Genomic DNA, 27274 nt, shown 5'->3' with positions numbered 1-27274 from the left:
CATTGCCAGAAGAACTGATTGGAGATTGGACAGCCAATTATTAGTAAGAGGATAGAAAAGATTCCTTCACTGAGAAGGAATAAAATAAGCTCTAAGGTCCCTTCCAAATCCAAGAGCTATGATGCTCTGACAGCATGTCCCTTATTGAGATACAAGAAAAATACTGCTGTACAGGACTGTATTAAGTATTCTGTGATAAGAGAGTTCAGGGTTTAAAAAAACTTGGGATATTTTAGATTAAAGAGTGAAAAGGAAGTTTTGTTACCTCAGGGCATATCAGAGCCTTTAATGTGCTGATATATATTGAAACTATCCTTGAAGAAGGGATTTAGGATGTTGAGTCTCCTTAATTTATTTGACCCTGGGACTTTCTTTTATATCAACTATTTGACAGCACAGCAATTATTAGTGCACTTATAATCATTGGCCACATAACAGTCTATAGCTGTTTGATGGGTTGGAATCAGAGTATTGTCTCATCAGGGCCCTTTGTGTGAAAAACATGACTTTCATTTATCCTTTTGTACAGTGAGACTGGTGCTGGCCAGCCTTTGGGAGGGCCTGTGTTTTGAGTTGTTTTTCCTATCCCAGGTCTGCTTTATCCACCATTCCAGAGCCTGGGGTGATTTCCCTTACAACTGGTGGCACCTTTTTGTGAGCGAGATTGCATATCAAGCTTCTGTGACCACAAAATGAAACAGAAGCACCTATTGCAATATTCAATCTTATTGGTCTTTGAGTAAATTTTCTTTTTCAAATCCATTGTCATCCTATGGCTCTATTACAATTATTTAATTTCCCTCACTCTCAATGAATTCCACTGCCATTGAAGCCCAAACTATAGGGTCAAGCCCAGCTTCATTGCCTACCATCTGGGCTTTCAGGACTCAGTTAAATCGTAGTTGCAATACATTGTTTTCATTGGGTACTTTTTTTTTTTTTTTTAAAGAATTTTCACTTCTAACTTCAACTAGGTGATCATGTTTTAGTCTTCTCTTGTCATGAGTCACAAGGGAAAAAAAACAACAAATGCCAAAGCTTTTGTAAAATCACAGTTATACTGTAGATAATGAAAGAGTTGAAGGCTTCCTGTGGTTCGTGACAAATGGAAACCTGGTAGGGTTTCTGGTGAGGAGACTGACAATGCTGTTTTAGTCAGAGCGCATGATTCATTCACTGTTCTTTGGAATAGTTCAGTCACTTTGCCACCCATTTTCCATACTAAGCTTCTGGTGCTGGGACAAATTAATGATCATTGGCAGTGAAACATCCTACTCTAACCACCCCAAGCAACTGAGTATAAAAATGCAGCAGTAACCACTCTTGAAAGGGGACTGTGGCATTTGAAAGATTGGGTACTTAAGACATCTCAGGATAACAATGTCTTTATTGTTTTAGATGTCAGCACACGAAATAAGTCAATCAGAGAAAGACAACTATCATATGATCTCCCTGATATGAGGAAGTGGAGATGCAACATGGGGGGTTAAGGGGGTAGGAGAAGAATCAATGAAACAAGATGGGATTGGGAGGGAGACAAACCATAAGTGACTCTTAATCTCACAAAACAAACTGAGGGCTTGCTGGAGGAGGGGGGTTGGGAGAAGGGGGGTGGGGTTATGGACATTGAGGAGGGTATGTGCTATGGTGAGTGCTGTGAAGTGTGTAAACCTGGCGATTCACAGACCTGTACCCCTGGGGTTAAAAATATATTATATGTTTATAAAAAATAATTTAAAAAATAAATAATTTTAAAAATGTATATTAAAAAAAAAAGATTTCAGCACATAACAATAACAATAAACTATCTCAAAAGCTATGACTTCCAAAGAGGACGCAAGCCCTAATAGCCAAATGATAAAGTCCTTAAACTAAGTACGGGTGAAACACTAGATGAATCTGACTATTAGTATTTTACAGAACCAAAGGGATTTTAAAGTATTTTAATTACAACAAAACCAAAACAGCAGGATGTTCCCTCAAAGAATGAACACTATACTCTGATGAAGATTGTTACTTTTTTTTTTAAGATTTTATTTATTTACTTGACAGAGATTACAAGTAGGCGGAGAGGCAGGCAGAGAGAGAGAGAGGAGGAAGCAGGCTCCCCATGGAGCAAAGGGCCTGTTGTGGGGCTTGATCCCAGGACCCTGGGATCATGACCTGAGCTGAAGGCAGAGGCTTTAAACCACTGAGCCACCAGGTGTCCCTGATTATGATTGTTGCTAAAGAAACAAGCATTCTCTCAAATGGAGAGTTAAAGCATATATGCCCTTGTTATTAACCTGTAGTTACATTTGACCCTGAGTCATTTAACCCACAGAACTGTCCTATCGCAACAGCTCATCCTGTCCGGATATTGGTCCCATTTTATTTTATTTTTCACCTGTTCAGAGAGAGAGCGAGAAAAGACAGTGCACATGTGCGCATGCCGAGCACACAAACAGTGGTGGGAGGGGCAGAAAGGAGAAACTTAAGCCGGCTCTGTGCAGATCCTGACGTAGGGCTCAATTTCAAGACCCTGAGATCGTGACCTGAGCTGAAATCAAGAGTCACTCAATCAGCTGAGCCAAGGTACCGACTGGCCCCATTTCAAACACTTGATTCTTCCTGCTTTCTTCCTCCAGGAAATTCGGTGTCCCTTTAAAAAATTTTTTTCCTTAATCATTTTCATCACAATGTAAATCTAACGGAGTACTTGATCAAGTCAGGAGTTTTGCCTAAGTCTTCTCTTCTCTCCCAGGGATTGATGCAGAGTTGCAACCAGATGCATGCCTCCTACCTCTTCCAGCAAGACAAACACTATGACCTGTCCTACGACACTGGGGACAAGGCCCTACAGTGCGGACGCCACGTCGATGTTTTCAAATTATGGCTAATGTGGAGGGCAAAGGTAAGCACAGGTCGACCGTGCGAGTGTCGACTAAAGACAGAAACTGTATCTGGTGACCCTTATTATGAGGTTAAAAATGGATTTCCAAATTGAAAATCACCCGAGATTAAGCTTCTTTAATCCCATATCTAGATATCTGCCTTCCGCAGGGGCAAGGACAGAAGCCAAATTGCTTCCCATGCTCACTCATTTAGAAAACAAAGCCAGGTTGCTTTCTACAGCAGAACATCTGGATTCTTAAGAGGCATTTTGCTGTTGTTGTGATCTTGCTGTTGTCATCTCTCAACTCTGGGCTTTTGCCCAGTGATGGGTCCCTTGGGAGGTTGATGCCCTCTTTTTGTTTGGAGGACAGAACGCACCACGATAGCTTCCTTTTGAAGTTTCAAGGGATATCGTCCATCATCTCTTTAAAACCAAACCAAACCAAAACAAAAAAACCTGGATCTACCCAGTGACCTCCTTTCGTAAGGTTTCTCCGTTTACCCCAGAGTTTAACCACACTTGATCACTCCTCTCAGAAACAGAAACTCTGTAGGCAGCCTTCACAGAGGATACCTGCATGCCGAAATGTAAGCAGGCTGGAAAGGTCAAAGAGTTTTCTTTCTCATTTGGACCGGATTCCTAATTTTGGTGTCACAAATCAGTGACTTCCCACCTGGTTTCATTTACCTCCCACAGGAGGCAATGGCCAGAGCCAGCTGGACATGCCAGAGACACACAGTTAGAAAACACAACTGCTCCAAGACTCCACAAGGGAGACTTGACAAAGGAAACAAGATAGGGCAAGGTTAGAGGGAGCCTGGTAGACCCTGACGCACTCTGTGTTTGAGGGAGGGGCCCCGGATTGAGCTGGATGCTTTCTCAGTAGCCCATACAAACGGGGGTGCCCCATCCTAGAGGACGCACAGATTAACTTGGTCGGCACTTGTGACCTGCCAGGTTGAGGCGACAGATTGCGTCTGTGTAAGGAACCACATCCACAGCAGAAAGTTCCCTATGTCTTGGTTTGTAAGACGTTTCAAAGTCAACAGAAAGCCTTGAGCAGGGAGAGAGGCAGGTAGCTAACAGGAAACAGAGCGGGTCTTGGGAGTGAAATCGTTCAGTTAGCAACTATCTTACGGAAGATTCTTGAGAGCTATTTGGGGGGGGAAAGGTGGTTTATCTAGAAAGATGGTCTCACTGAATGCAGAAAAGATTTTCAGAGGGTTTCTGGGGATGGCTGGGCTTGCATATTCTTGAGACGAGCCTCCGTAAGTCTTTGTCCTACCTGAATTTCCTTTAAGTGGTGCTAAGTATTGAGCAGCTGCCCCGAGTTGTTGAACTGGGAAAGATGGGCACGAGCCCCCTCCTCTCTCGAAAGATGAGAGCCTGACAAGGACATTTACTGGGTCCCCACCACCCCAAGATGAGGCTTAGAACGTCTCCTTTGGCAAAAATAAGTAAATCGGGAACAGGAATTATTGGCGTCCTCGCCACCTGTTCGAAAATGAGTCGTTTTTTCATTTCCTTGATTGGTGGGAATCAAAAGGGATGAACATGACCATGAGCTAGGGAGTTGAGGAAAGCGTGATCTCTAAATATTGCTCAGGATCATCCTTTTTGCTCACCCCCCGGCCTGCGGCGTTTCTATTAAGAGGATGATCATTAGCTGTATTTACCCCAAAGTGTTCCTCTCACGCTTCATCAGATCCTGCTGCTCCTTTCCCAGCGGAAGCCTCCTCCCCAGCATGGGGCGGTCGTTGGCTGTAAGAGAAATACCGTGGAGGCCATCAGGTGTGAAGGCAACAACAGGAGCGACTGAAGCCTGAAATAAGGGCCGAGGAGCTCAGCTCTAACGCGCCGAAATAAAGGCATCAGGAGAGGGAATCGAAAAAGAGAGAAAAGGAACTATCCCAGCAGCCGCATAACTTATCCATAAACTAGGGATGCATATTCCTTTAATGCCTCATGCCAAACCTTAAGCATCTAGACAACTTCTATTTCTTTTTGGACTGAAAGCTGCATGTTTTGCAAAACAAAGCGATAATAATGATAAAAGCCCTAAGCTCTGTCCTACCATCCAGAGAGCTCTCCGGTGCTGCCAGCCAGGCAAGATGTCAGCCTGCCTGAAGAAGACCTGAGAAAGTGTTGACCGTGACGTTCTGTCTCGTATCCCCTCGGGCATGAGAAAATGATCTTGCAAAAACAATCCTGAGGAGGAGGCAGCATTAAGCAGTAAACCCTCTATTATCGGAGATGCCTGGCGACTGCGGTATTCAAGTGAATCCCCATTTCTACATTTTCTCCTCGGCAGTACAAACCACAAGAAAACTAGGAACCTGACTATAAATAATCCTTAATCTGTTAATGGCTGATGGAGCTAAATGTACTGACCACAGCCATCCCATTAAGTCCAAGAGAACTTGATGAAAGCGAATGTATGAAAGAAAGAAAAAAAAAAAAACAGCTTCTTGATCTGAATGCTGGCAGGCTTTCCAGACAGTAATACCATATATAAGCCTGTCTTGAGCAAAGGTCCTGTGCCTGCCCTCAGCTCCATTCTTAATCAGGAGATCTTTCATTTTGTCTGTATTTTATTAGAGAATGCTAAATAAGCCTTGATGATTATTTTCCAGATTTCACAGATTACCCCAGTGGTTAAAACTCAGTGTAAATAGAAAAAAAAATGAATGAACAAACAAAAGAAAGAAGGAAAGAGGAGAGAGAGAGAAGAAGGGGGGGGGAGGATGCACCTTGAGAAGTAAAAGGATGGGGAGCCCATTCCTAGTTTGAGAGCCAACCATGATTTATTAAGAGGTTGCCTTGGGGAAGTGTGTAGAACAGGATAGGTAGAATACGTAGGATTTCAACCAGCAGAGCTACGTTATTAACACAATTAACCTGATGTCAATACAGATGGCTCCTCAGAGCATACTGTGTAAAAACACTGCCCCAGGGATTAAAAGGAGACTCCCATCCATTCATCCACTCATTCAACAAATATACATTGAGCACCTAGTGTATGCCAGCCCTGCTGGTAAGAGGGAGGCCGTAGTGAATGAGAGAAACACCTTGTGGAGCGTGCATTTCGGGCAGGGCAATCTGAACCAATCCTAAGTGTGTGGACACAGAGGGAGGGGAAAAAAACATCCTTCTCCTGTGGCTCCTTCCGCGTAACCTGGATGCTGGAGTCCAGACTTCCACTTAGACGCGCCCCTCAGAGCCTTCAAGCTTCCTTCATAGCAACCCAGATCATGGCGAGACCATGCCTGATGGAGTGTTCCAGGGGCTGCTGTCATTCTCAGAGTAACAACTGTGTGGCATATGACAAGGGCTCAGCAAGTATTTGATGAATGAGTACATTTTGGAGAATCTTCTAAAAGCCTTTAAGACCCTGAAAATAAAACATGGGTCTTATTCCTATAAATATCCAACATGAAGAGAGGCCAGGCTCCTAAGAGCACACGAGAGTTTCCTGTGCACTTCGCCTTGTACCTCTTTAGCTTACAACTAAAGGGATAGCCAGGTTATTCCTGATCCTCTTAAGTAAAGTCCCAACAAGCAAAGACTACAGGAACTGCCCCCCTGACCCCCAGCCTGTGATAATCCCCCTGGCTTTGCAATACGATCAAACTCCTTTTCAGAGCATTCGTTTTATGTTACCATGTCCCTGTGTGGGAGGGATATCACACAGGTACCACCCTTCCCATATGACCAGTAAGATTAGCCAAGGCCATAGGGCTGGACAGGGTCAGTCAGAGTCCTACTGGTTCCAGCCATATCTTGGATCAGGTACATGCAACTTTAAAGCCAACCTTGGACTGGCCCAAAGGGTCCAGATGGAACTTCCCTCCATCCTACTGAGGATCCATTCTCAGCATACGCAAACAGCAAGGTCAGTCCAAACCAGCCCCAAATCCTTGGCATCACAAAGTCATAGAGTACATCATGGTGTAGGTTCTGGCCCAAGTGTTCAGGCATCAATCAAGGTCCTTCCTTGGGGTCATCAGGAACCAGTCAGACTCTTTGATCAATCAACGAGGGCAGCAATCTCCGTAGAAATGATTCCTGAACCCATCAGATTTTTTAAGGCTTCAGATGTTAGAGCACTGGCTGTGCTGCCTCTCCCTTTTAGCTGAGAGGACGTGACCATCAGTAGGAGTGTGGGCCCATCTTACGGCCATTATAGCTGCTCCCTCCAGTTTCCATGTTGGATTAATCACTGGTTGATTAATCTGAGCATTAGCTGTTTGAGCATTAGCTGTTTGTCTAAGCTTTCCATGAGCCCTCCCCAAATGCTGAAGGAGTTAGGAGGAAAGCCGTTTTGAAAAGTCATTCCCTGGGGCCCCTGGGTGGCTCAGTGGGTTAAAGTCTCTGCCTTTGGCTCAGGTCATGATCCCGGGGTCCTGGGATCGAGCCCCGCATCGGGCTCTCTGCTAGGCAGGGAGCCTGCTTCCTCCTCTCTCTCTCTGCCTGCCTCTCTGTCTACTTGTGATCTCTGTCTGTCAAATGAATAAATAAAATCTTTAAAAAAAAAAAAGAAAGAAAAGAAAGAAAATTCATTCCCTGAAGTGGAACAGCTCCAGTCCACGGCTCTAGTCTTGTTTTCCCAAGTCCAGGTCCTGGGCGTCTAGTGCCTGGAACTGAAAGACCGCCCTGATAATGTTCCCCCATTACGAACCTATGAGTCATGTATACCCAGAGAAGAAATCTAATGAGCTTTTTGCAGAATGACAGGCTAACAAAGCACCTGTGGGCCCCTTAAGCTTCATACATTCATTTTGTTCAACAAATATTCACTGAGTACCTAGCCTATTTGTTCTATAATGGGGGTACATTAGTGAACAAAAGTGGGATCCGGAAATGGTACCTTTTCATGATGGGCAGGGACTAAGCAGGCCTGCGGAGGGCCCTCTGAGGATGCTGCTTCTGTCATTAATGACTTCCATAATTACCCTTGGAATGGCAGAGGCAAATTTTCCCCTCGAGTAATCAAAATAATTGCCTAGAGAATGGGGGCTCGGGAAGAAAAGGAATCCGCTGTAGGGAGCTGTGATGACATGAAAGGAACAAAAACACCTGAGGTGAGAGCATCAAGGGAGAAATAATCACCAGAAAAGCCTCGGAAGCACAGTCTTGGGCGAGGAAAGGATGGGGCAGAGCTGAGGCGGAAGTGGCAGAGAAAGCCTCAGTCTCCAGAGAAATCAGTCCACGGGGAGCCCACCCACCTTCCTCAGGCTGCCTGATAAGCTTTCTTCTTCTCTCACTCAGGGCACCACTGGGTTTGAAGCACATATTGATAAGTGCTTGGAGTTGGCAGAGTATTTATACAATATCATAAAAAACCGAGAAGGATACGAAATGGTGTTTGATGGAAAGGTACGTATTCCTGTCTCTACGGTCCCAGAAAGTTTAGTCAGTTCCAGTACTGATCACTGATTTTTTTGTTGTTTTTGTTGTTATGTCAATCACATACTGTCCAGGTAAGTGGAGCCATTACAAAGGAGAAGCCGGGCTGATGGGGTCGCTGTTCTAAGCTGGAGTAAAAAACTCAAACTCACAAAACCAACTCTGTATAGTGTGATGAGAGTCAGGCACTGCAAAATGATTATGGGTTTAAAATAGGAATTCTATTGGGAAGCTGCAGAATAGATTTGAAATGCCCTTGGGATTTTCTAAATTGCCACGATGCGCCTAGTGTGAACCTTACTTTCTTCCTTGTAGCCTCAGCACACAAATGTCTGCTTCTGGTACGTGCCACCAAGTTTGCGTGTCCTGGAAGACAATGAAGAGAGAATGAGCCGCCTCTCAAAGGTAAGGGATACAGGCTTTTCTGGCCCAGACCTCGGTGCGTCCACTGGGCCTTTCACATGCACGGCGTCTCTCTGGGGCTCCTACGAAACAAAGCCATTCAGAGCTGGTATATCTAGAATTTTGACTACTCTGTTTGCTTCTTTTCTTCTTTTTTTTTTAAAGATTTTTTAAAATTTATTTGACAAAGAGAGATCACAAGTAGGCAGAGAGGCAGGCAGAGAGAGAGGGGGAGGCAGGCTCCCCACTGAGCAGAGACCCTGATGCGGGGCTCCATCCCAGGACCCTGAAATCAGGACCCAAGCTGAAGGCAGAGACTCAACCCACTGAGCCACGCAGGTGCCCCAGCTTCTTTTCTTCTGAGGGCCAGTTTATGCTATCTTAAAATAAGCCATCAGGTGACAGTTTTGCTTCCATTCACGATGCAGTAAGAACCTTGGTGCAGTTGGCTGACCTGCCCAGCAAAACTGTTAGAAGCACAGAAGAGATTTCAGGAGCCGGCAATGGTTAGAAATCCGAGCCACTGCTGACCCCCTTGAGATGCTAAAGTCAAGGCCACCCTGTGGAGTCTTTAGAGCTATGGTGAACCCCAGAAGGGACCAGGACAGGAACAATACTAATAGCCACCATGTAGAGCGCACACCGTGCCCCAGGCTCAACTCTGATCTAGCATTAGATCACTCAACTATCATAAGTGTTAGAAATGACTAAAGAAGACAATTTAGGTGATGTAAGCAAACTTGATTAAATAGTTCATGAAGCAGGCAGCCTCCATTCCCACAGAACTGCAGAATGGGGTGGAATGCAAGAAGCTTTTATAGGATTAAGAACAAGGAACAAGAAGAGAAAGATAGAAAATGAATAAGGAGGGGCACCTGGGTGACTCAGTTGGTTACGTGTCCAACTCTTGATTTTGGCTCAGGTCATGATTTCAGGGTCGTGAGATGGAGCTACGTGTTGCACTCCGCACTGGGTGAGGGACAAGCTTGAGATTCTCGCTTTCCCTCCCCATTTGTGTGCTTGCACACACACACTCATGCACCCTCTCTCACTCTCTCTAAAAAAGAAAGAAAAAATGAGTGAGGAACAACAAAATAAGTACAGAGCTGGGGTTGGCTTGGTCTTGGGGTTTGGCTGACTAGATTTTCCATGCTTCTTGTCAAACAGAGCACTTACAAGGATGTGAAAGTTAAGTGTCTGTTTCCTGATGTGATATCTGGACAGGAGCAGCCCCATCGTGGGCCTGACACTTACTTCAATCTGAGAAACCTAGTGTGGGAAGCACTGCTGTCTCCCCATTTTCCTGATGAGGAAACTGAAGCACAGGGAAGGAAAAAAAATCACTTTCCCCAAATCACTGAGTCCAGAGCCAAAGGGCTTGAGATTCAGAGTCTTCTGTGGCCAGTAAGATACCCTTGATCTTTTTTCCTCTCCTGCTCTCATCATCTCCACACGGGTGAATTTGGTTTATGATGAACCCAAAGAGAATCTTGAAGGGAGGTAAATGTGGGGCCACATCCCAGTGTTGAGGAATAGGAAACTAGGCATGATTGTGTCCATTTGGATCTCAGAGGCTGGGTTAGTTGGTTCATTGGTTTTCCATTTATCACAAAGAAGGGGACTTCCTCCAGCCGCTGCCAGGAGCAGGGAAGGCCCTCTCCCCCAATGCAAAGGAGCCTGGGCTGCCTCACTGACCTTTCCGAATACTTCATTTCCTTCTATGTCAAACAGCAGGATTTTGTGTTGTTTAAAACCTCCAGAAAGGCTTATAAATGTGAACACTTGCCAGGAGACCATCCAGGATCAAACCCTCCTCAGGAGGAAACCGACGCATGGTTAAGGTGTTTCAGTCAAGCTTCCGAATTAGAGTAATGGTTTACAATCCTGGCCACACACTAGCGTCAGCCTGAAGTTTTACAGAAAACACCGGTGACCAGGTCTTAACCCTGAGAATTTAATCCATTTGGTTTTGGATGGGCTTGGGAATGGTTCTAAAAGTTCTCCAGGTGATCCCAAGGTCCAGCCCAGCCTCAGAGCCACTGACCTAGAGGAATGCATGGAAGAAAGCTTCTAGAATGGGGATCTGTTGGTGCATGTGTCTGGGTAGAAGGGGTCATGGTCACGTCTGAAGTGTTAGTGAAGTTGGCTCATTTGCTCATTCCCAGAAATCAAGCTCAAGAGGTGGGAGGGAGGCAGGGTGAGGGTCCCACTGAAGAAGATGCTAGGGAGGTAACAAGGGGCCTGTTGTCATTTGACAGGAAAGAATTAGTATTTTTTTTTCCTGGGGTTTTAGGATGTGGCTTTTCCATAGGATGTATCATCTTACCCATAACTAATTTTGTTTAACAAGTTAGTTAAAAATTAGATGTTTCCATTCTTACAGGCTTTACTTCTTTTATGAACCCACTGTCCAGACAGAGTCCATGGAATAATCTGGCCAATTTCAATTGTTGAATCAATTCATTATTGCTGGGCTGAGGGATGGGGCAAGATGGGAAAACAGAATAGAAAGTAAGGTTTCCCATCACTTTCTGTGCAAAAATCAACTCTGAATTCCCCCCATTTTAATACAGCTCTCTCCAGATGCCTCTCAGGTTTTAGCAAATCACATAAACTACGATGGGAATGGAGATAATTTCTTGGGGAGAGCCGTGAGAATAGAAGTCAATTATTTTATACAGTTGGTAATTCAAATTTGAAAGTCTAGGGATTGCAAAGTGAGTTCTCTTAATTTTTTCCTCTTCTGGGATTCCATTTTCAAGATAGAGAATTCAGCAAGTCAGAGTTGGCATTCACAATACAACCACATAAAATATCAGGGTTAACTTTTGTTTATTTATATCAGTAATTTTTCAGGGTCACAGAAAAGCTTCTTCTTCAGTACAAAGCCCTTAAAATATAATGTCTAGGGACCAGTAAACCTACACACATGTGTGCACGCATGCATGTGCGCGCGCGTGCGCGCGCACACACACACACGCGCACACGATCCCAGAGGGAAAACAGTGGAGATAAAATAAAATAGATCATCTGCTTTTTCGTTTTTCCAGAAATTTCATTCATGATTCCAAGATTTTGAAACAAAAAGGTTTTGTGACACATAGTGGAAAAATACATTTCCATGACTCCATGATTTTAACCTGAGATCTCTTGGGAGAAAAAAAAAAAAAGTGGATTCGAATTATGGGATAGTTCTCTGGTTATCGTTTTCTAAGGGATTGAAAAATCTAATGACACAAGGGAGAAAATGACACCCTAAAACTCATAAGGCAGCCCCAAGAACTTCTGCTGAGGTCTTTAGTGAAACCTTCAACATGTAGCCTCTCTTTCCTGACTATCTTTATTCAACAAATCCAAGAATGAGATCAGAAGACAACATCTAGAAATAAGAGAAAATGCTATAGACTCGTCAGAAGAGTCTGACTCTTATTTTCCTTCTGTACTTGCAATTAGTGATTATGCAATGAAGTAGATGTTCCATATTCCTGCTAATTTTAGTTCATCTACATTTTCTGGAAGCAGCCAAAAGTCAGATGTATTTAGACAGCTGTGATTTCTCCAAGCTAGCTAGCTTCAGCAACTGGAGGGATTCTATCTGACTTTATACTAAAACCTGTTTGGAATGATGACTGTTACTATTTAAATTTTTGACCTTTGGCTTGAATTGATTTATCTGAAAAGTTAGAGATGATTGTCTTTAATAAAAAATACCATTTCTATATGGTTTTGCTTGGATTGCCCATGAAAATGAAATCAGAATTTAATTCACTAAGTAAAGCATTATCATACCTTGTTTTTAATCAGTTCTGAAGAATAAGCATGATTTATTACACAAATAAAAATTAAGGAATAGCTATGTGATTCTTCCTGAAATTCCTACAGACACATGGATTTGGAATTCCTTTTGTATGTATGTATGTATTTACATTTCAATTAAGGAATAGGACAAGGAAATCTATAAACAGATGTCATGGGCAAGGATGATGTGTTTACCACTTAAAAGAGAAAAGATGCTACTGGACTAGGGGAGTCAGGAAAGGCTTCATCGTGGTTGTAGGTCTGTGGGGGAGTCTTGGAGTATGTGTAGGATGTGACTTGGGAGAGAAGGGGGACTCGTGTCCAAGACAACATGTGTGACACAGTAGGAATGAGAACAAGTGTAAAGGGAGAAAAATATATGTGGCATATTCAAGGGATTTTGACTGTACGTCTTGTCAGAGTTGAAGACTGATTTTAGAGAGCACTGGAAGATGAGTTCCCAGATTTGGGGGACAAAATACCTTTGCACTGAGCTGAAGAATTTGAACTTCATCTCCTACACAGTCATCAGAGAACTACTAACGCTGTAATCATTCCGGCATACATGGGGTAAAATCTCGCCTGTGATCCTCGTCTGTAATATTAAGTCTTTGTGGGCTCTGCTTTTGGCCTCAGCTGATTTCCATCATGATTAAGGAATGTATTTCAAAAAAATCTTACAAACTGAGGTAATGCAAAGGGAGAATGTAGAGAAACTGAAAGGCTTTAGGGTCTCAAGAAAGAAAAGTGCTTTAAGGCCTCAAAATTCTGCTTATTTTCAGACATCACTGGAGATTGAGGCTTATCTCTTGGTAACCATTCTCTGTGCTATGTTCTATTTCCAGTGTTTTTACATCTACTGAGGAAAAAAACAAAAAGTCCTCCCTGAAAATGTTTATATTGCTAAACCATTTAGCCTTGAACCAATACCCAATTCTTCCCATTCTCCCAAATCCATAACTCCAAGTTGTTAAATAAAAAAAAAAAAAAAACCTCAGCTGAGTATGTTTTAAAGATCAAACTGGTGTTAGGCAGCATCCCATCTAGGAAGTAGATGGGAGCTCCAAGGGGCTATAGAAAGGGAGAGGTTTTTAAAGGCAGGACAAGGAAGTCACAAACAGAAAAGAGAATTATTTTGGGTGAGCTTGTCTTTCTTTGGGGAAAAGGGTCTTATGAGGTGATTACCTCATGTTTCTTTGGGGGATGGGGAGGGGCCATGTGACTAAGTACCATATTGGTGCTGACCAGAGGATTCCTTACTGACCAGTTAAGAGTATATTCCTGGGGGAAGTTGAAAGGGCAGTTGGGTTAGGTATAAAGCCCAGGGTTGGTGATGTGGCCTAGTGTGACTCCATTGGGGTCTGCAGTTTTCTTTTTCACAAGGTCAAGGATGAGGGGGCAAGCACCTGAGAGCCTATCATTTATCACTCATCTCATCACTTTCAAGAATTTGGATGTATTAAACTGTCCTAGTGCTCTGATACAGAAAAAACAAAAAACAAAACCTTGGGGACAGTTCCTTTAATTGAAACAAATATGAGTCTGGTTGTTTACTTAAAAACTCAAAATGCTACTTGATATTGGGCTCTTTTAGTAGAGGAAGAGTCCCCAGGGATCACCATGTGGCTCTGGTCTCTCCCACAGGTGGCCCCAGTGATTAAAGCCAGAATGATGGAGTATGGGACCACAATGGTCAGCTACCAGCCCTTGGGAGACAAGGTCAATTTCTTCCGCATGGTCATCTCAAACCCCGCAGCAACTCACCAAGACATTGACTTCCTGATTGAAGAAATAGAACGCCTTGGACAAGATTTATAATAACATAGCTCACTAAGCTGTTTCAATTCTCTAGGTAGACAATTAAGTTGTCACAAACTGTGTGAATGTATTTGTAGTTTGTTCCAAAGTAAATCTATTTCTATATTGTGGTGTCAAAGTAGAGTACAGTTTAAAAATCCAAAAGACATTGCTCCTTTTAAAAATCCTTTCCTAAGTTTAGAATACCTCTCTAAAAATTAGTGACAAAAGGCTGTGTTCTAATCAATAATGAAAAGCTTAAAATTGTTATAACTACTTCCCTTACTTTTAATATAGTATGCAAATCAAGCTTTATTTTCACTTCAGAGTAGTAGGATTGAATAGTGCCAAATTGCCCCTGAATCCTAAAAGGTTCTTTGGGGTGCAGTCCAAAGGAAAAAGTACATATAAAATGTATGTTGACAATAAAAACTCTTGCCTTTTTCATAGTATTAGAAAAAAAATTTCTAATTTACCTATAGCAACATTTCAAATGTATTTAAATACATATAATTTTACAAAAGGAAAATATATATATTAAAAATAAATCCTATTTTGTAACATATAGATTTTTATTTTATATGGGTTATACAAACTGCAGGGGCAGATATAAAAACCAAGTCGGATTTTTTTTCTCTTTCTTTTAATGGAGGCACAATAAAACACTGAGTAAAGTTATTTTGAAACATAGGCCCACAAAATTCTTAAAAGGTATGATGCCTTCTTTCTATTCATGTGAGGGCTTACCATATCTCTAAAGTTAGTATTACAAAACAAACACAAAAGAATATTGTAGGTTCTTTAAAATGACTGACCAGATCGACAAAATGATTCTCTTCTCAGTTGAGTTTTCTGCCCAGTTGACCGTGAGCAGACCCACTCAATAAGTATGAAAAGCCAAGCTTCATCTTAGACTAAAACTAGGGTAATTGTTTGGACTCTGCTTTCCAGTTCAGCTTTTTTGAACAGAAGGTGGATGCCCATTCTTGAGGCATCTTCCCAAACCATATTCTTTTATTAGGTCATTTGGATTAATTAGGGAAAATAAAAATAAAATCTAATCAGCCTGAACAAAAAGAAATGACGCACACTCCAGAAGGTGGTGAGCCCAGAAAATTAAACTCGGCCTTGAGAGAAGAGATCTCTGTGTGAGAACAATGAAGTCATCCTGGGCACCATATTGTCACTGTCCAGGAAGGAGTCATTTACCTCCTGGGTAATTGCTTATTCCCATTCCCTCCCCTCTCCTACCCCCAAAAGTTCTCTCCTGCTGGGCTCCTAATCACTGGAATCTCAAATAATTAATTTCTATCCTATGGGTGGTTATTTTCCTCTTGTGAAGTGGTCTCCTCACTGAAATTTTGAGACAGCATCCTAGAACCTTCTTTTATCTGCCACTCATCAAGATCCAAAGTGACCAGAATATGCAGAGATAGTAAGATCCTTAGAATTCAAGATAACATTTTAAAGCATTCTTCTTCCCCTGAAAACCTTATGGAGAGACCCAAGCTAACAAGAGCTCCCACAGATATTTGTGGGACCACAGTTTGTCGGGTTCCAAGTACTAGTGAGATGACTACAGACTCATCTCTGCGGACTGCAGGTAGCAACTTAGAACATTCATTCTTTCTATATGTACCTTAGAAAGACTGTAGGTATACAAGAGAAGAAAGAAAGAAATGGCCTATAATATAACCACAAGATCCAACTACCTGGAATCTGCATGAGCTTGCCCCTACATTCTTTCTCCCATTACATCCAAGAACACTGACACTTGAAAGGAACATAGGTCTGGGTCTTTCCTGTCTAGGAAGAAAATGGGTTCCCTATGATGATTAGGAGAAAACTTTTATCTGTGCCCCAGAATTTCATGAAGGAATAGCCTCCCATTCTAGGTTATGTCTCATGGCCAAGCATCCTTTTCCTTTCTAGAAATGGGCCATTGAGACTAAGCACATAGCTGCCCTCTATCTGGAGCCTCAGGCCAAAAGGTCCTACCTCAGAGGCAGAGACACTAACTGTCAAACCCACTGTCCTGCTTGGAGAAGACAGTGAAGCCCAGGACCCTGACATGGATAGACGCCTCTCAACTTTAGAATGCTATACCTTGCAGTACAGATCCTCTATGAGAAGCTGCTGCTTTTTAACTTGATGGTATGATGTAATTTAAAAGGAGAAGCATTTGCACCCGTGTATGAAATTCCAGCAAAATAATTTTTACAAATAGGTTGTTTTCCCCTCTCCCTGTCCCTTCCAGATCCTTCCCCAAGTTGGCTGGGAGTCTTGCTCAATTCTATGCAGTGAAATCCCTGCCAACCACAATCCAGCAAAGGAGGTAAATAAAAGCCTAATAGGTCCCAATAGTCTAATAAAATATTCTTTAAATTAGGTCTGTAATCTACTTGGAAGAGAGAGAGGGAGGGAGGTGATTGTGAACATTAGCTCAAATTCCAGTGCCAAAGACCTTTATGTGGGACCATCCTTTCCAAATTTTAGAAAAGTCTAGGGTTAGCTTAATTAGATTTGGCATGGCCATTTTCATTTATTCAGCAATATTGTGTTTATTATTTTTAAATACTTGAACAAAAGGTGTGGTATGTCTTTATCTGAGATGCAGAAACAGTATTGACTTTGTGTACTGTCACAAGGCTGTGAAGAAAGCAAAGGAAATCAATCGTGTGTATAAATTGTGTTGCCTTCCTTATATTGATAGTACTGTCTTGTCACCTCAGATTGGGGTTGTGCACTTTAGCTCTGAACTGTACAGTGTTGCAAATCAACTGTGTTGCTGTAAAAGCTTGTACAATATATTATTGACATGTCTTTTTCTGTGTGGTAGCTGTATCGATATTATGAGAACAACACCCGCTTCTGTTCTGTGCGCGCTCTCTCCCTCTCTCTGCTAAACTGTATGCCCTCCACATCTGCTCTAATAGAGAACATGCCCTCGGCTAAGCTCCCTACTGAGAAATCTCCTTTGAGAACAGTGTGATTGCACAAAAATGCAAGGGGAACGCCGCTCATCTCCGAGAATAGAGGAGACCCATATGGAGTGTCACAAACCGCCCAAATTGCAGGTATCGTCCCCACTGGGGTTTGGAGTAGGAGCCACTCCTTAGGACATGGAAGTTCTGGTATAAATACAGTAGGGTGTAAATATAGCAGCAGGATAGGGAATCAAGGACCCTCACGGTGGGTATCATCTTGCACGTGCTCTCCTGTTTTCAGATGCTACGTACAAACACTGTGTATTTATTAGTTTTGTGCTCCAAAATACTGTTCCCAATTGGTGTTTCTGAAAGACATCGGCATCTCCCCAACATTACACCATTTACTAAAGACAGAAAAAAATAAAACATATAAACACGTGGCAACCTGTTCTTCTTACCAAATATAAACTTGTGTATGATCAAAGTATTTTATCTGTGTTGTCTCTCTAAACCCAAATAAATGAATAAATGTGTAAATGTGGTCACGTCTCAGGCTCTGCTTGCATATTTCTGACTTTGCCTTGTTGTGGAGCTCATTTTTAACACGTTCCCTGAATACAAGGCCCTTGCCTTTCACAGAGCTCTGAGGGTCTTTGGGTCTTCATTGGGAAAAAGGAGCTCTTACTTCTGCCATCACTCTTACTGTCACTTTTGAAGGATATTGTTTTACCCCCCATGCTTCAATCCTTGAAGCTGATCCAGTCCTTTTTTTTAGAAAACATTTTATTATGGAAAATTTCATATACATATAAAAGTAGAGAAAATAGTAAAACAAATTCTTACAAGTTTTCACCTCGCTTCAACATTTACTGATTCAGAGACTGAATATTTTTTCACCTATTCCCCCACCCCACGTCCTCCCTAACACCAAATTATTTTTATATGAATCTGTACAAGGTATGGGCTCCTAAAAACAAAACAAAGTCCTCAATATGATGATCACAATTAAAAATATAATAATGTTACAACAGTAGCAAATATTCAGTTGATGTTCCCATTTCCCTGGTCTCAAATCTATAGCAAAACCTATAGTCTATGGCCTGTGGCCCGGGAAAGCCAGAGAGGCCCACACAGCTTTCAGGAGAGCTGGGACATGGATAATTCAGGCCCATGATCCAGTGCTATATATACCTGGGCTATGTGTACGTTCTTCTATATTATTGGTTATTTCTGCACCTCTGTGGGTTCTGAATCTTGGGGGTATCATGTTCAGGGGCTTTTTTCCAGTCCTCTTAGAGCTAAAGAGGGGCTGTCAGGTTAAACACTAGAAAACAATGGGAATCTAATTGGTGGAATATATCCTAATGTGCCTTATCAGGTCCAGACTGCCCCAGTGGGCTCAAGATGCGCTTAAAGTTTTTAGTCTAGAGTAAACAGATACTACCTCAGGCAGACACAGGGCTGGGGGGGAGGACACAATAAAAAGGGGGAGAAAAGGTTTCTAGATAATTTCAATATTGCTTATAGGAGAACCAAGACAACAGCAAAAGGAGACAACATTTTGTGCATTACTGCCTTTGTTTACATTACTCCCTCATCCTTGGAAAAATCTCCCATTCCTCCTTGCCCTAAGAAGCAGAATCTCATGGATAGTGTTACAATAGTAGACTTCTTCATGAGGTTTTGGTGGGGGTTAAATAAAATGTATGTATAGCACTCAGCATAGTGCTTTGCATCCAAAAAGTTCTTTGCATCCAACACTCTTGTTCTTATACCAATGCTGGTAATTATATAAGACTTCTACAAGTCAGCTTTGTCACCTTCTGAATTCCCCAACTACTTGCTCTTGGTCAGTAGTTTCACGGGCACTCGTCTAACACGCTCAGGCTGGAGATACCATCTTTTGTAGCTTCTTCTGTTTGACCAACATAGATTATAAGCAGAGTCTATTTCTCATCCTTCTACATTATCACCCCTCTCTTTGTCCTCCCCTCCAGCAACACACATACCCCCCCAAAAATTGTGCAGACTCCACTGGTGTCCCACAAGTAGAAGGCACACCATCCATACCATCACTGGATCTTCCCCTGGTGTGTGGTGTGATTCTAGACAAGACAACATCCTCAGCTGAGAAAATGGGGGATGGGGGTGCACTTGATCTCCAAGGAAGAATGTAGGTGGTTTACAATTACAGGTTTAGGGGCGCCTGGGTGGCTCAGTGGGTTAAAGTCTCTGCCTTCAGCTCAGGTCATGATCCCAGGGTCCTGGGATCGAGCACCGCATCAGGCTCTCTGCTCAGTACGGAGCCTGCTTCCCCCTCTCTCTCCGCTTGCTGCTCTGCCTACTTGTGATCTCTCTCTCTGTGTCAAATAAATAAATAAAATCTTAAAGATTACAGGTTTATATGCTGAATGGGAGAAGATATTTTTAGCTGATACATCTGATAAAGGGTGGACATCCAAAATATATAAAGAACTTATGCAACCCAACACGAAGAAAATCAAATAATCTGATGAAAAATGGGCAGAGGACCTGAACAGATAATTTTCCAAAGAAGACATACAGATGGCTAACAGGCATTTGAAAAGGTGCTCATTTTCTCTCATCATCTGGGAAATACAAATAAAACATAAAAACCAAAAAACCTTAATAAGATACCATCTTACATGCATAAAAATAGCTAGAATGAAAAAGACAAGAGACAAGTTTGGCGAAGGTGTGAAGAAAGAGGAACCCTTGTTCACTGTAGGTGTGACTGTAAACTGGTGCAGCCTCTGTGGACAACAGTACGGATGTTCCTCAAAATATTTTGTTTTAAAGATTTTATTTATTTATTTATTTATTTGATAAGGATGAGAGAACACAAGCAGGAGGGGCACCAGAGGAGAGGGAGAAACAGACTCCCAACTGAGCAGAAACCCCAAAGAGGGACTCCATTCCAGAACTCTGAGATAATGATCTGAGCCAGAGGCAGATGCTTAACGGACTGAGCCACCCAGGTGCCCCAAAATATTTTTTAACAAAAGAAATACCATATGATACAGTAATTCCACTGCTGAGTATTTGCCAAAGAAAACAAACACTAATTTGAAAGGATACATGCCCTTTTATGTTTAGAGCAGCATTGTTTACAACAGCTAAGATGCAGAAACAACCCAAGTGTCCATCAAGAGATGAATAGATAAAGATGTAGTATTTAGATAGATAGAGATGTGAGATATATATATATATATATATTAGGCAAAGATACACACACACACAATGGAATACTACTCAGCCATAAAACAGTATGAGATCTTGTCATTTGCAACAACATGGTTGGACCTAGAGAGTATTATGTTAAAAGAAATATGTCAGACAAATATTATATGAGAAAGACAAATACTATATGACTTTACTTATATGTGGAATCTAAAAGAAAAAAAAACCAGATGAATAAACACAAATATAAAGCAGAAATAGACCCACAAATCCAGAGAACAAATGGATGGGTTTCCAGAAAAGAAGAGAGGGTAGGAGATGAGCAAAATGGGTGAAGGGGTGGGGGAGATACAAGCTTCCAGTTATGAAATGAATATGTCTTAGGAATAAAAGGTAGAGCATGGAGAATATAGTCAATAATATTGTCATAATGCTGTAGAGTGACAGATGGGTTACACTTGTGGTGAGTATAACATCTTGCATAAATTTGTCTAACCACTATGTTGTACACCTGAAATTAATGTAACATTGTGTGTCTACTATACTTCAATTTTAAAAATAAATAAGTAGGGAGTGCCTGGCTGGCTCAGCCAGTAGAACCTGTGACTCTTGATCTCAGGGTTGTAAGTTCAAGCCCCACATGGGGCATGGATCCTACTTAAAAAGTAAAAAAAAAAAAAAATTAAATTAATAATAAATAAAAGGACTAAGTGGGGGGGGGCGGAGATTATAGGTTTATAAATCCGGAAGGCCCTTAGGAGGCATTAATGAATTCAGCTAACTTGTATTGAGGAGTTACCATATGCCAGATACTTTCATATATTTTTTAAAAGATTTATTTGAGAAAGAGAGAATGAGCAAGGGGAGAGGGGGCCAAGGGAAAGGGAGAGAGAAACCCAAGCAGACTCCTCCCTGAAGGCAGAGCTGGACCCAGGGCTGGACACAAGCCCAGCTTTCCAACCCCGAGGTCATGACCTAAGCCGAAACTAAGAGCTAGATGTTCAAACACCTGCACCCCTCAGGGGCCCCTGGATGCTCTCATATGTTAATCCAGCACCTTCATTTGACAGTTGGGAAAACTGAGGCTTAGAGAAGTTTAGCCATTTTCCAAAGTCAGTGAATTCACAGCACAAGCAGCACTTTGCACTAAGATGAGACTCCTGGTGAAGCCTCGGGACCTACCCAGCCATGCTAGGCAGCTTGATTTCCTCTGCTCTACCTTAATTCCCTGCCTACATCTCCCAACTCCATTGTTACCATGCTCCCCCACATTCAATGCCACCTGGCCTTTTCTTTTTTTTAAAAGATTTTATTTATTTATTTGGCAGATAGAGATCACAAGTAGGCAGACAGGCAGGCAGAGAGAGAGAGGAGGAAGCAGGCTCCCCACTGAGCAGAGAGCCTGATGAGGGGCTCGATCACAGAACCCTGAGATCATGACCTGAGCCGAAGGTAGAGGCTTAACCCGCTGAGCCACCCAGGTTCCCCCACCTGGCCTTTTCTGAGTCCTGCCTCAGGGTCTTTGCCCCTGCCATGCCTACTACTGAGAACTTGCTGTCCCCAGAATTTTTCAGAGTTGGCTCCTTCTTCTCAGTCAGGCTGGGCTCCAACCACCTCCTTGGCAAGGCCTTCTCAGACCAACTGATGTGAATTTCTTCACTCTTTATCATGCCATTTCATTTAATTTATTCATAATAATATTCTCATCACTTATTTCTCACAAACTTCTAAAATTCCCCAGTGGGAGATAAAAATGCAAACCATTGCCTAGCCACAGCAATGTATGATTCAAGCCAACATCTTGGACTCTATCATTGTCAAATGAGAAAGTTCACAGATCCTTGTACAAGAAGAGGAACAGTATGCCCCGTCCTGATACCCTGATTAATACACAATTCCTAAAGGCTCTTTAATAGTGCCCTTCCCTATGTTAGCTTTTTCTGGTCACCCGCACCTTAACTAGAGCTTAAAATTTTCTACTACGTGATTCTTCACATTTTAACTTGGGCTTCTTACACTCGGCTTTTACGAACTAGATTTTTGTTGTTGTTGTTGTTGTTTAATTTTTGAGCCAGCAAAAAGAACTGCTTCCTAATCCAATTAAGTGAACACATCTAGCACTAAAATTAAACCCAAGGCAATGTCCAGTTAGCTCAAATTTATCATCTCAGGCAACCCTGTCTGAGGTTTCATTTACATTTTCCAATAACAGGGCCAGCCAATACTGTCTTCTTTAATTTATTTGCCTATTCAAACACACATACACAAATATATGTGTGTATGTGTGCTCCATCTAGATACACAGTTGCATACACTTGTATGTAATTACATAGATAAAATGTACTTGCGCACATACACATCCACTACAATTTGATGGACTCAGTGGTATAATAATAAAATTCAAATCTGTTTCAGTTGTTGACGTAAAATAGGAGAAAACGCTCACCAAATGATCAATAGTTCAGAGACCAAATTTAAGGAGAACGGGAAAGGTTGATTTCCCAATAAGCAAATGTGCTAGAAAAATACTCTGTGATCGCCGGCTGATGAAGAGGCATGACTGTTTCTTTATGCCTGTGAATGGGGAGGCCCAGAAAGGAGGAAGGCCAGGAGACGGGAGGCTGAGGAGGGTAGCAGGTTCCCAGGAGTAACTGCACCACCGATGTGCCCCCTTTAGTCACCGTTCACCATTCTCCCAACCCCTAAGCTATTGTTATCTGAGGAAAACGTACAATAAAAATTGCTCTGAAAGGGTAACAGAACTACAAGTGGACACTCTTCCATTATAGAGACAGCAGATGATTGCATGGGAAAGGAAAGATGGGATAAAACTGACAGGAGGGGCCCAGGGGTGGCTGGAAAGAGCCCAAAGCCAGGGTAAGTGAGTGTGGCCACCTGAGGTCTACGTCTCTGCTGAGGAACACTGGAGCCCCTTCTCCACACCCAGCTCGCCGGGTCCCCACCTGGTAGCCCAGTCCAAGGGAGCTACTCTCACTTGCCAAACCGCTCATTAGAAGACAACACCTACTCAACACAAAACCTGACTGGGTTTTATCTTCCGGCAAAGCCTTCCTCGAGTACCCTCTAGAAAACACACTGCTTGCAGACGCTCCATCTGTGTGATGCTGGCCGGTACCCCTGCTGCTTTGGAAACATTCTCCAGCTTGTTTGTCGTCTGTCAATCTAATCTGTCTGTCATACTCCCAGGACAGAGACAGCCCTCCTACTCCTAGGCTTCAAGACCTAGAAAGATGCTGAAAGACTGTTGCAGGAACCTAGACCTGCAAGAAACCAAGTGACACCAGGAGAAGTAGGAGCACTCAGTTTATTTTCCACTGGCGAACCCAGACGAGCTCATGCTGGAAATTTTGGGCCCCGGGCAGCGGGGTTACAAAGTTTTTCTAGGGAAGTGCATGAGATCAGGTTCTCAAAGGGCTGTGCTGACTGCTGGTAGGTGGGGTTAATTTGGGGGGAGGGTTGCTTTCAGCAGGAACAGGGGTTAGGGCAGCGCAGGAAACCGGTGGCAGGAAGCAGACCTGGTGGCAGGTGTCTACAGAAGCAGAAATGAAGCAGAAACAGCTGGTTATCTCTCACTCCCAGGGGACTTCTGGCTATCTCTCACTATTGCTAATAAATTTCCATCCTCTGGGGCCTGCCAGCCCAGCCTGCTCTGGGTAATTTCCCTCTTTAAGATCAGCTGGTCCATAGTTTTGCAAGCCCTGGGTCAGGGACCCAAGCGGAGTGAAGATATCTCCAATCTGGGGCAAAATAGAGAAGACCAGTGTCGCAGGATTTCTCTGCCTTTAGTGCCCATGGTTCTTGGTCATGAAGAATGAAGAAGTAGACCGGATGAAGAGTGGTGGGCAGTGAGGCAAACAAAGTTTGTTGCGCAATAGTATAAATCTCCTGGAGAAGGAAGGAACCCAGGTGGGAGGGAACCTGAGAGGGTTGCCCTCGGAGTTTCTAAGTTTAGGGGTTTTTATGAGCTCTTTTGCAGAGCTATCTTTAGCAGTCAGGGTGCACTGAGTCATGCCACTTGGGGATTTGGCCACAAATCTGTCTATATTATTAGGCTGATGTCCACGTGCTGATGGTTTTTTTTGCTGACATCTGGGGGCTTGTGTCTTAACTGCTCCCTTGCTTGTGACAGTGACAAATACTTTGTGGCTAATTGCCTTATGTCAGGATGTTTTGCAGAAGTCCTGTCTGCAAAGGCTGCAAAGCAGAATGATAGTGTAGTCCTGTCTAGGTTCCAGAACGAGATGTCAGTGCTGTTTTATATTCACTGTCCTGTCTACAGATTTTCTTGCTGGGGACCCCAGCCCTGACTACCTAACTGTCCAACTAACTCCAACACCAGGACAACAAAGAAGGGATTTTGTACCACCAAAGCCATTCATTTGGAAGGGTGGTCTCTCAGCTCAGAAGATGCCCTTGTTACATTTCATTGTTGATGTTTCTCATCGATGCCCTATCATTTCTAAAATGATATTGATGGTGAAAGAGTTACCAGCTCTGCTAACAGCGTTTTTTAAAATAAACCATAAATCGGAGAGTCACTAATTTAATCAAGGCTTTCAGATTCTCCCCACCCCAACTTCCATTTCAGGGCAGTTGATGGGCCTTTAAAATTAATGCAATTTAAATTGGCTGGAGTATTTGCAAATCAAAGGGAAAACTTGGAAAGACTGTGGATTGGGGTGTCGTCTCCATGTTGCTAGAAGCTACTTATCCACCCATAACATTTTCACTTTCAAGTTCGCACACAACCCCATACTTCCTGGCATTGGTGTCTTCCTTGATTGCTTGCATTTTATTGTGATTTACCCAAGCAGGAGCTGTACTGCAGCCCCGCAAACTTGTAAGATTTTCATTTTCTGCCCAGGCCAGCTGTTGAAAGATATTAGAGGGACTCCTGGGTGGCTCAGTCAGTTAAGCCTCTGCCTTCGGCTCAGGTCATGATCCCAAGGTGCTGGGATCAAGTCCAGCATCGGGCTTTCTGCTCAGTGGGGAGCCTACTTTTCCTTCTCCCTCTGCCTGCCGCTCCTCCTGCTTGTGCACATGCTCTCTTTCTCTCTCTAACAAATAAATAAAACCTTTTTTTTTTTAAGGAAGATATTAGAAGCTAAGATCTTTCATGATGTTTCAGAAAATAAAAACTTTCAAATTAGTCTTTGATAGATGGAGGAGAAGCTGTAACTGTGAAGGATCAAAGCCCCCCTCTTGGCTTCAGTCTGTGGACTTCGTGTGAGAGTGAGTTATAAGGCTGCTTCATCATTGGGATGTTTCCAACGCTCCAGTGAGTAGAACGGCAATTCTTTCCCTACTTCACATTTCCCAAAGTTTCCTTGTCTGTGATTCAAACGGATTTACACATTCGACACCATTGGCCGCTGTGTGGAATCTGACAAATCCCGACAACATCCATCAAAGTGTCCATTTAGGAAAAGCACCTGTTTTAACATCTGTCTTTGTTTATGTGGAGGAAGCTCTGATCAACAAAGACTTTATCAGCCTGGGGGTTTTCTTGACTCTTGCCTTCCTGGTTAATTCTTAGAAGTCTGCAGTGTGAGCTGGGGAAGAAGAAGGATAGGAGGAGAGAAACCAAGCTCTGTGTTAACCTCGCCATCCCATATGTAAATGTGGGAACTGTAAGACCATATAACTGAAGGGATTTTTTTGAACTGTAAAAAACAGTATTCTCCCAATGTATATGGGATTTTAAAACATATCCCTCACCTGATTTTTTTTTTCATGTGTAACAGTAAAAGGATTCGAATCATCGTGTTCACCCAACGGGTGTTGGAATGACCTGCCTAGGATTTATGATAAAACAACACACCCGATGTGTTAATTACGGAAGCCAAGGGTTCCTAGGGAACCGTCTTCTTGTCCTTGCCACCTACAGTGACACCAAGTCTTATCAACTCCCTTCCCAACAACTTCATGGCTAAGTAACTACAAATCTCATTGAGTACATGAGTGCTTACGAATACTATAATTCATGTGAGGAGGCCCATTGGAATGGGGTTTGTGGCAGCCTGGAAACCTGGGCTTTTGCCAGGAGACACTGGATCCCTGTGCTCACGTTTACATTTCCCCAGCGAGGCAGCTGCTGGAGTCAGACTGCCTGGCCTCAGATATCAGCTCTGCCTTGTATCGGCTCTGTGACCCTGAGCAAATCACTTTACCTCTCTGAACATCAGTTCCGTCATCTGTAAAGCAAGGAGAAAAATAGTACTACTCTCATAGGTGATAGTAAGATTCAGGTGAGAAGAAAACCACATGCCTAGAACATAGAAAATGTTCAATATATGTTCATTTGATTTTTATTCTGTGTCTGTAAGGACCAGGCTTCAGATAGATGTCTATCAACAGATGAATGGATAAAGAAGATGTGGTATATATACACAAAGGAATATTATGCAGCCATCAAAAGAAATGAAATCTTGCCATTTGCGACAACATGGATGGAACTAGAGCATATTATACTTGGCGAAATAAGTCAAGCAAAGAAAGACAACTCTCATATGATCTATATGATCTCCCTGATATGAAGAAACATCGAAGCCCTTCATTCTTAACTCATCTAGAGAAGATTATCCTGAGTGCAGAGAGGAGGTGATGGCAGCATCTGCCTGCACAAGGCCATTGAATCCCCCGTGAGGACAGCAGGCTGGTGACTGAAGAAGGCTTGGTCATCTTGGTCTCAGTGATGATAGAGGGGGAGGATGATAGGGAGGAGGCCCACACAGGCCGGACAGGATAGCCAAGGAAAGAGGCCGAGAATGAGGAAGGAAGCTATGTAGTTGGGATGAATTATCCAGTTCTTGTTTCCTTTCCCTTTCCCCATAGCACATCCTTG

At 42.8% G+C, this 27274-nt stretch overlaps 1 protein-coding gene across 1 annotated transcript in view; it reads left to right on the top strand.

Moving 5' to 3' along the window:
- The window catches only part of GAD2 (glutamate decarboxylase 2), a 76098-nt gene extending 58349 nt beyond the window's left edge, over window positions 1-17749 (top strand). Inside the window, exons 13-16 of the mRNA XM_059404154.1 lie at window positions 2744-2893; window positions 8144-8251; window positions 8597-8686; window positions 14126-17749. Coding sequence (XP_059260137.1) covers window positions 2744-2893; window positions 8144-8251; window positions 8597-8686; window positions 14126-14299 — 522 coding nt within the window. The 3' untranslated portion in view covers window positions 14300-17749. The remainder of the gene's footprint in view (window positions 1-2743; window positions 2894-8143; window positions 8252-8596; window positions 8687-14125) is intronic.
- Window positions 17750-27274: the final 9525 nt, after the last annotated feature.

This window comes from Mustela nigripes, chromosome 6, assembly GCF_022355385.1.
Source record: "Mustela nigripes isolate SB6536 chromosome 6, MUSNIG.SB6536, whole genome shotgun sequence".
Taxonomy (NCBI): Eukaryota; Metazoa; Chordata; class Mammalia; order Carnivora; family Mustelidae; genus Mustela; species Mustela nigripes.
Note: the sequence above shows the minus strand (reverse complement) of the source record. Positions and strands in the feature narration are given on the sequence as shown.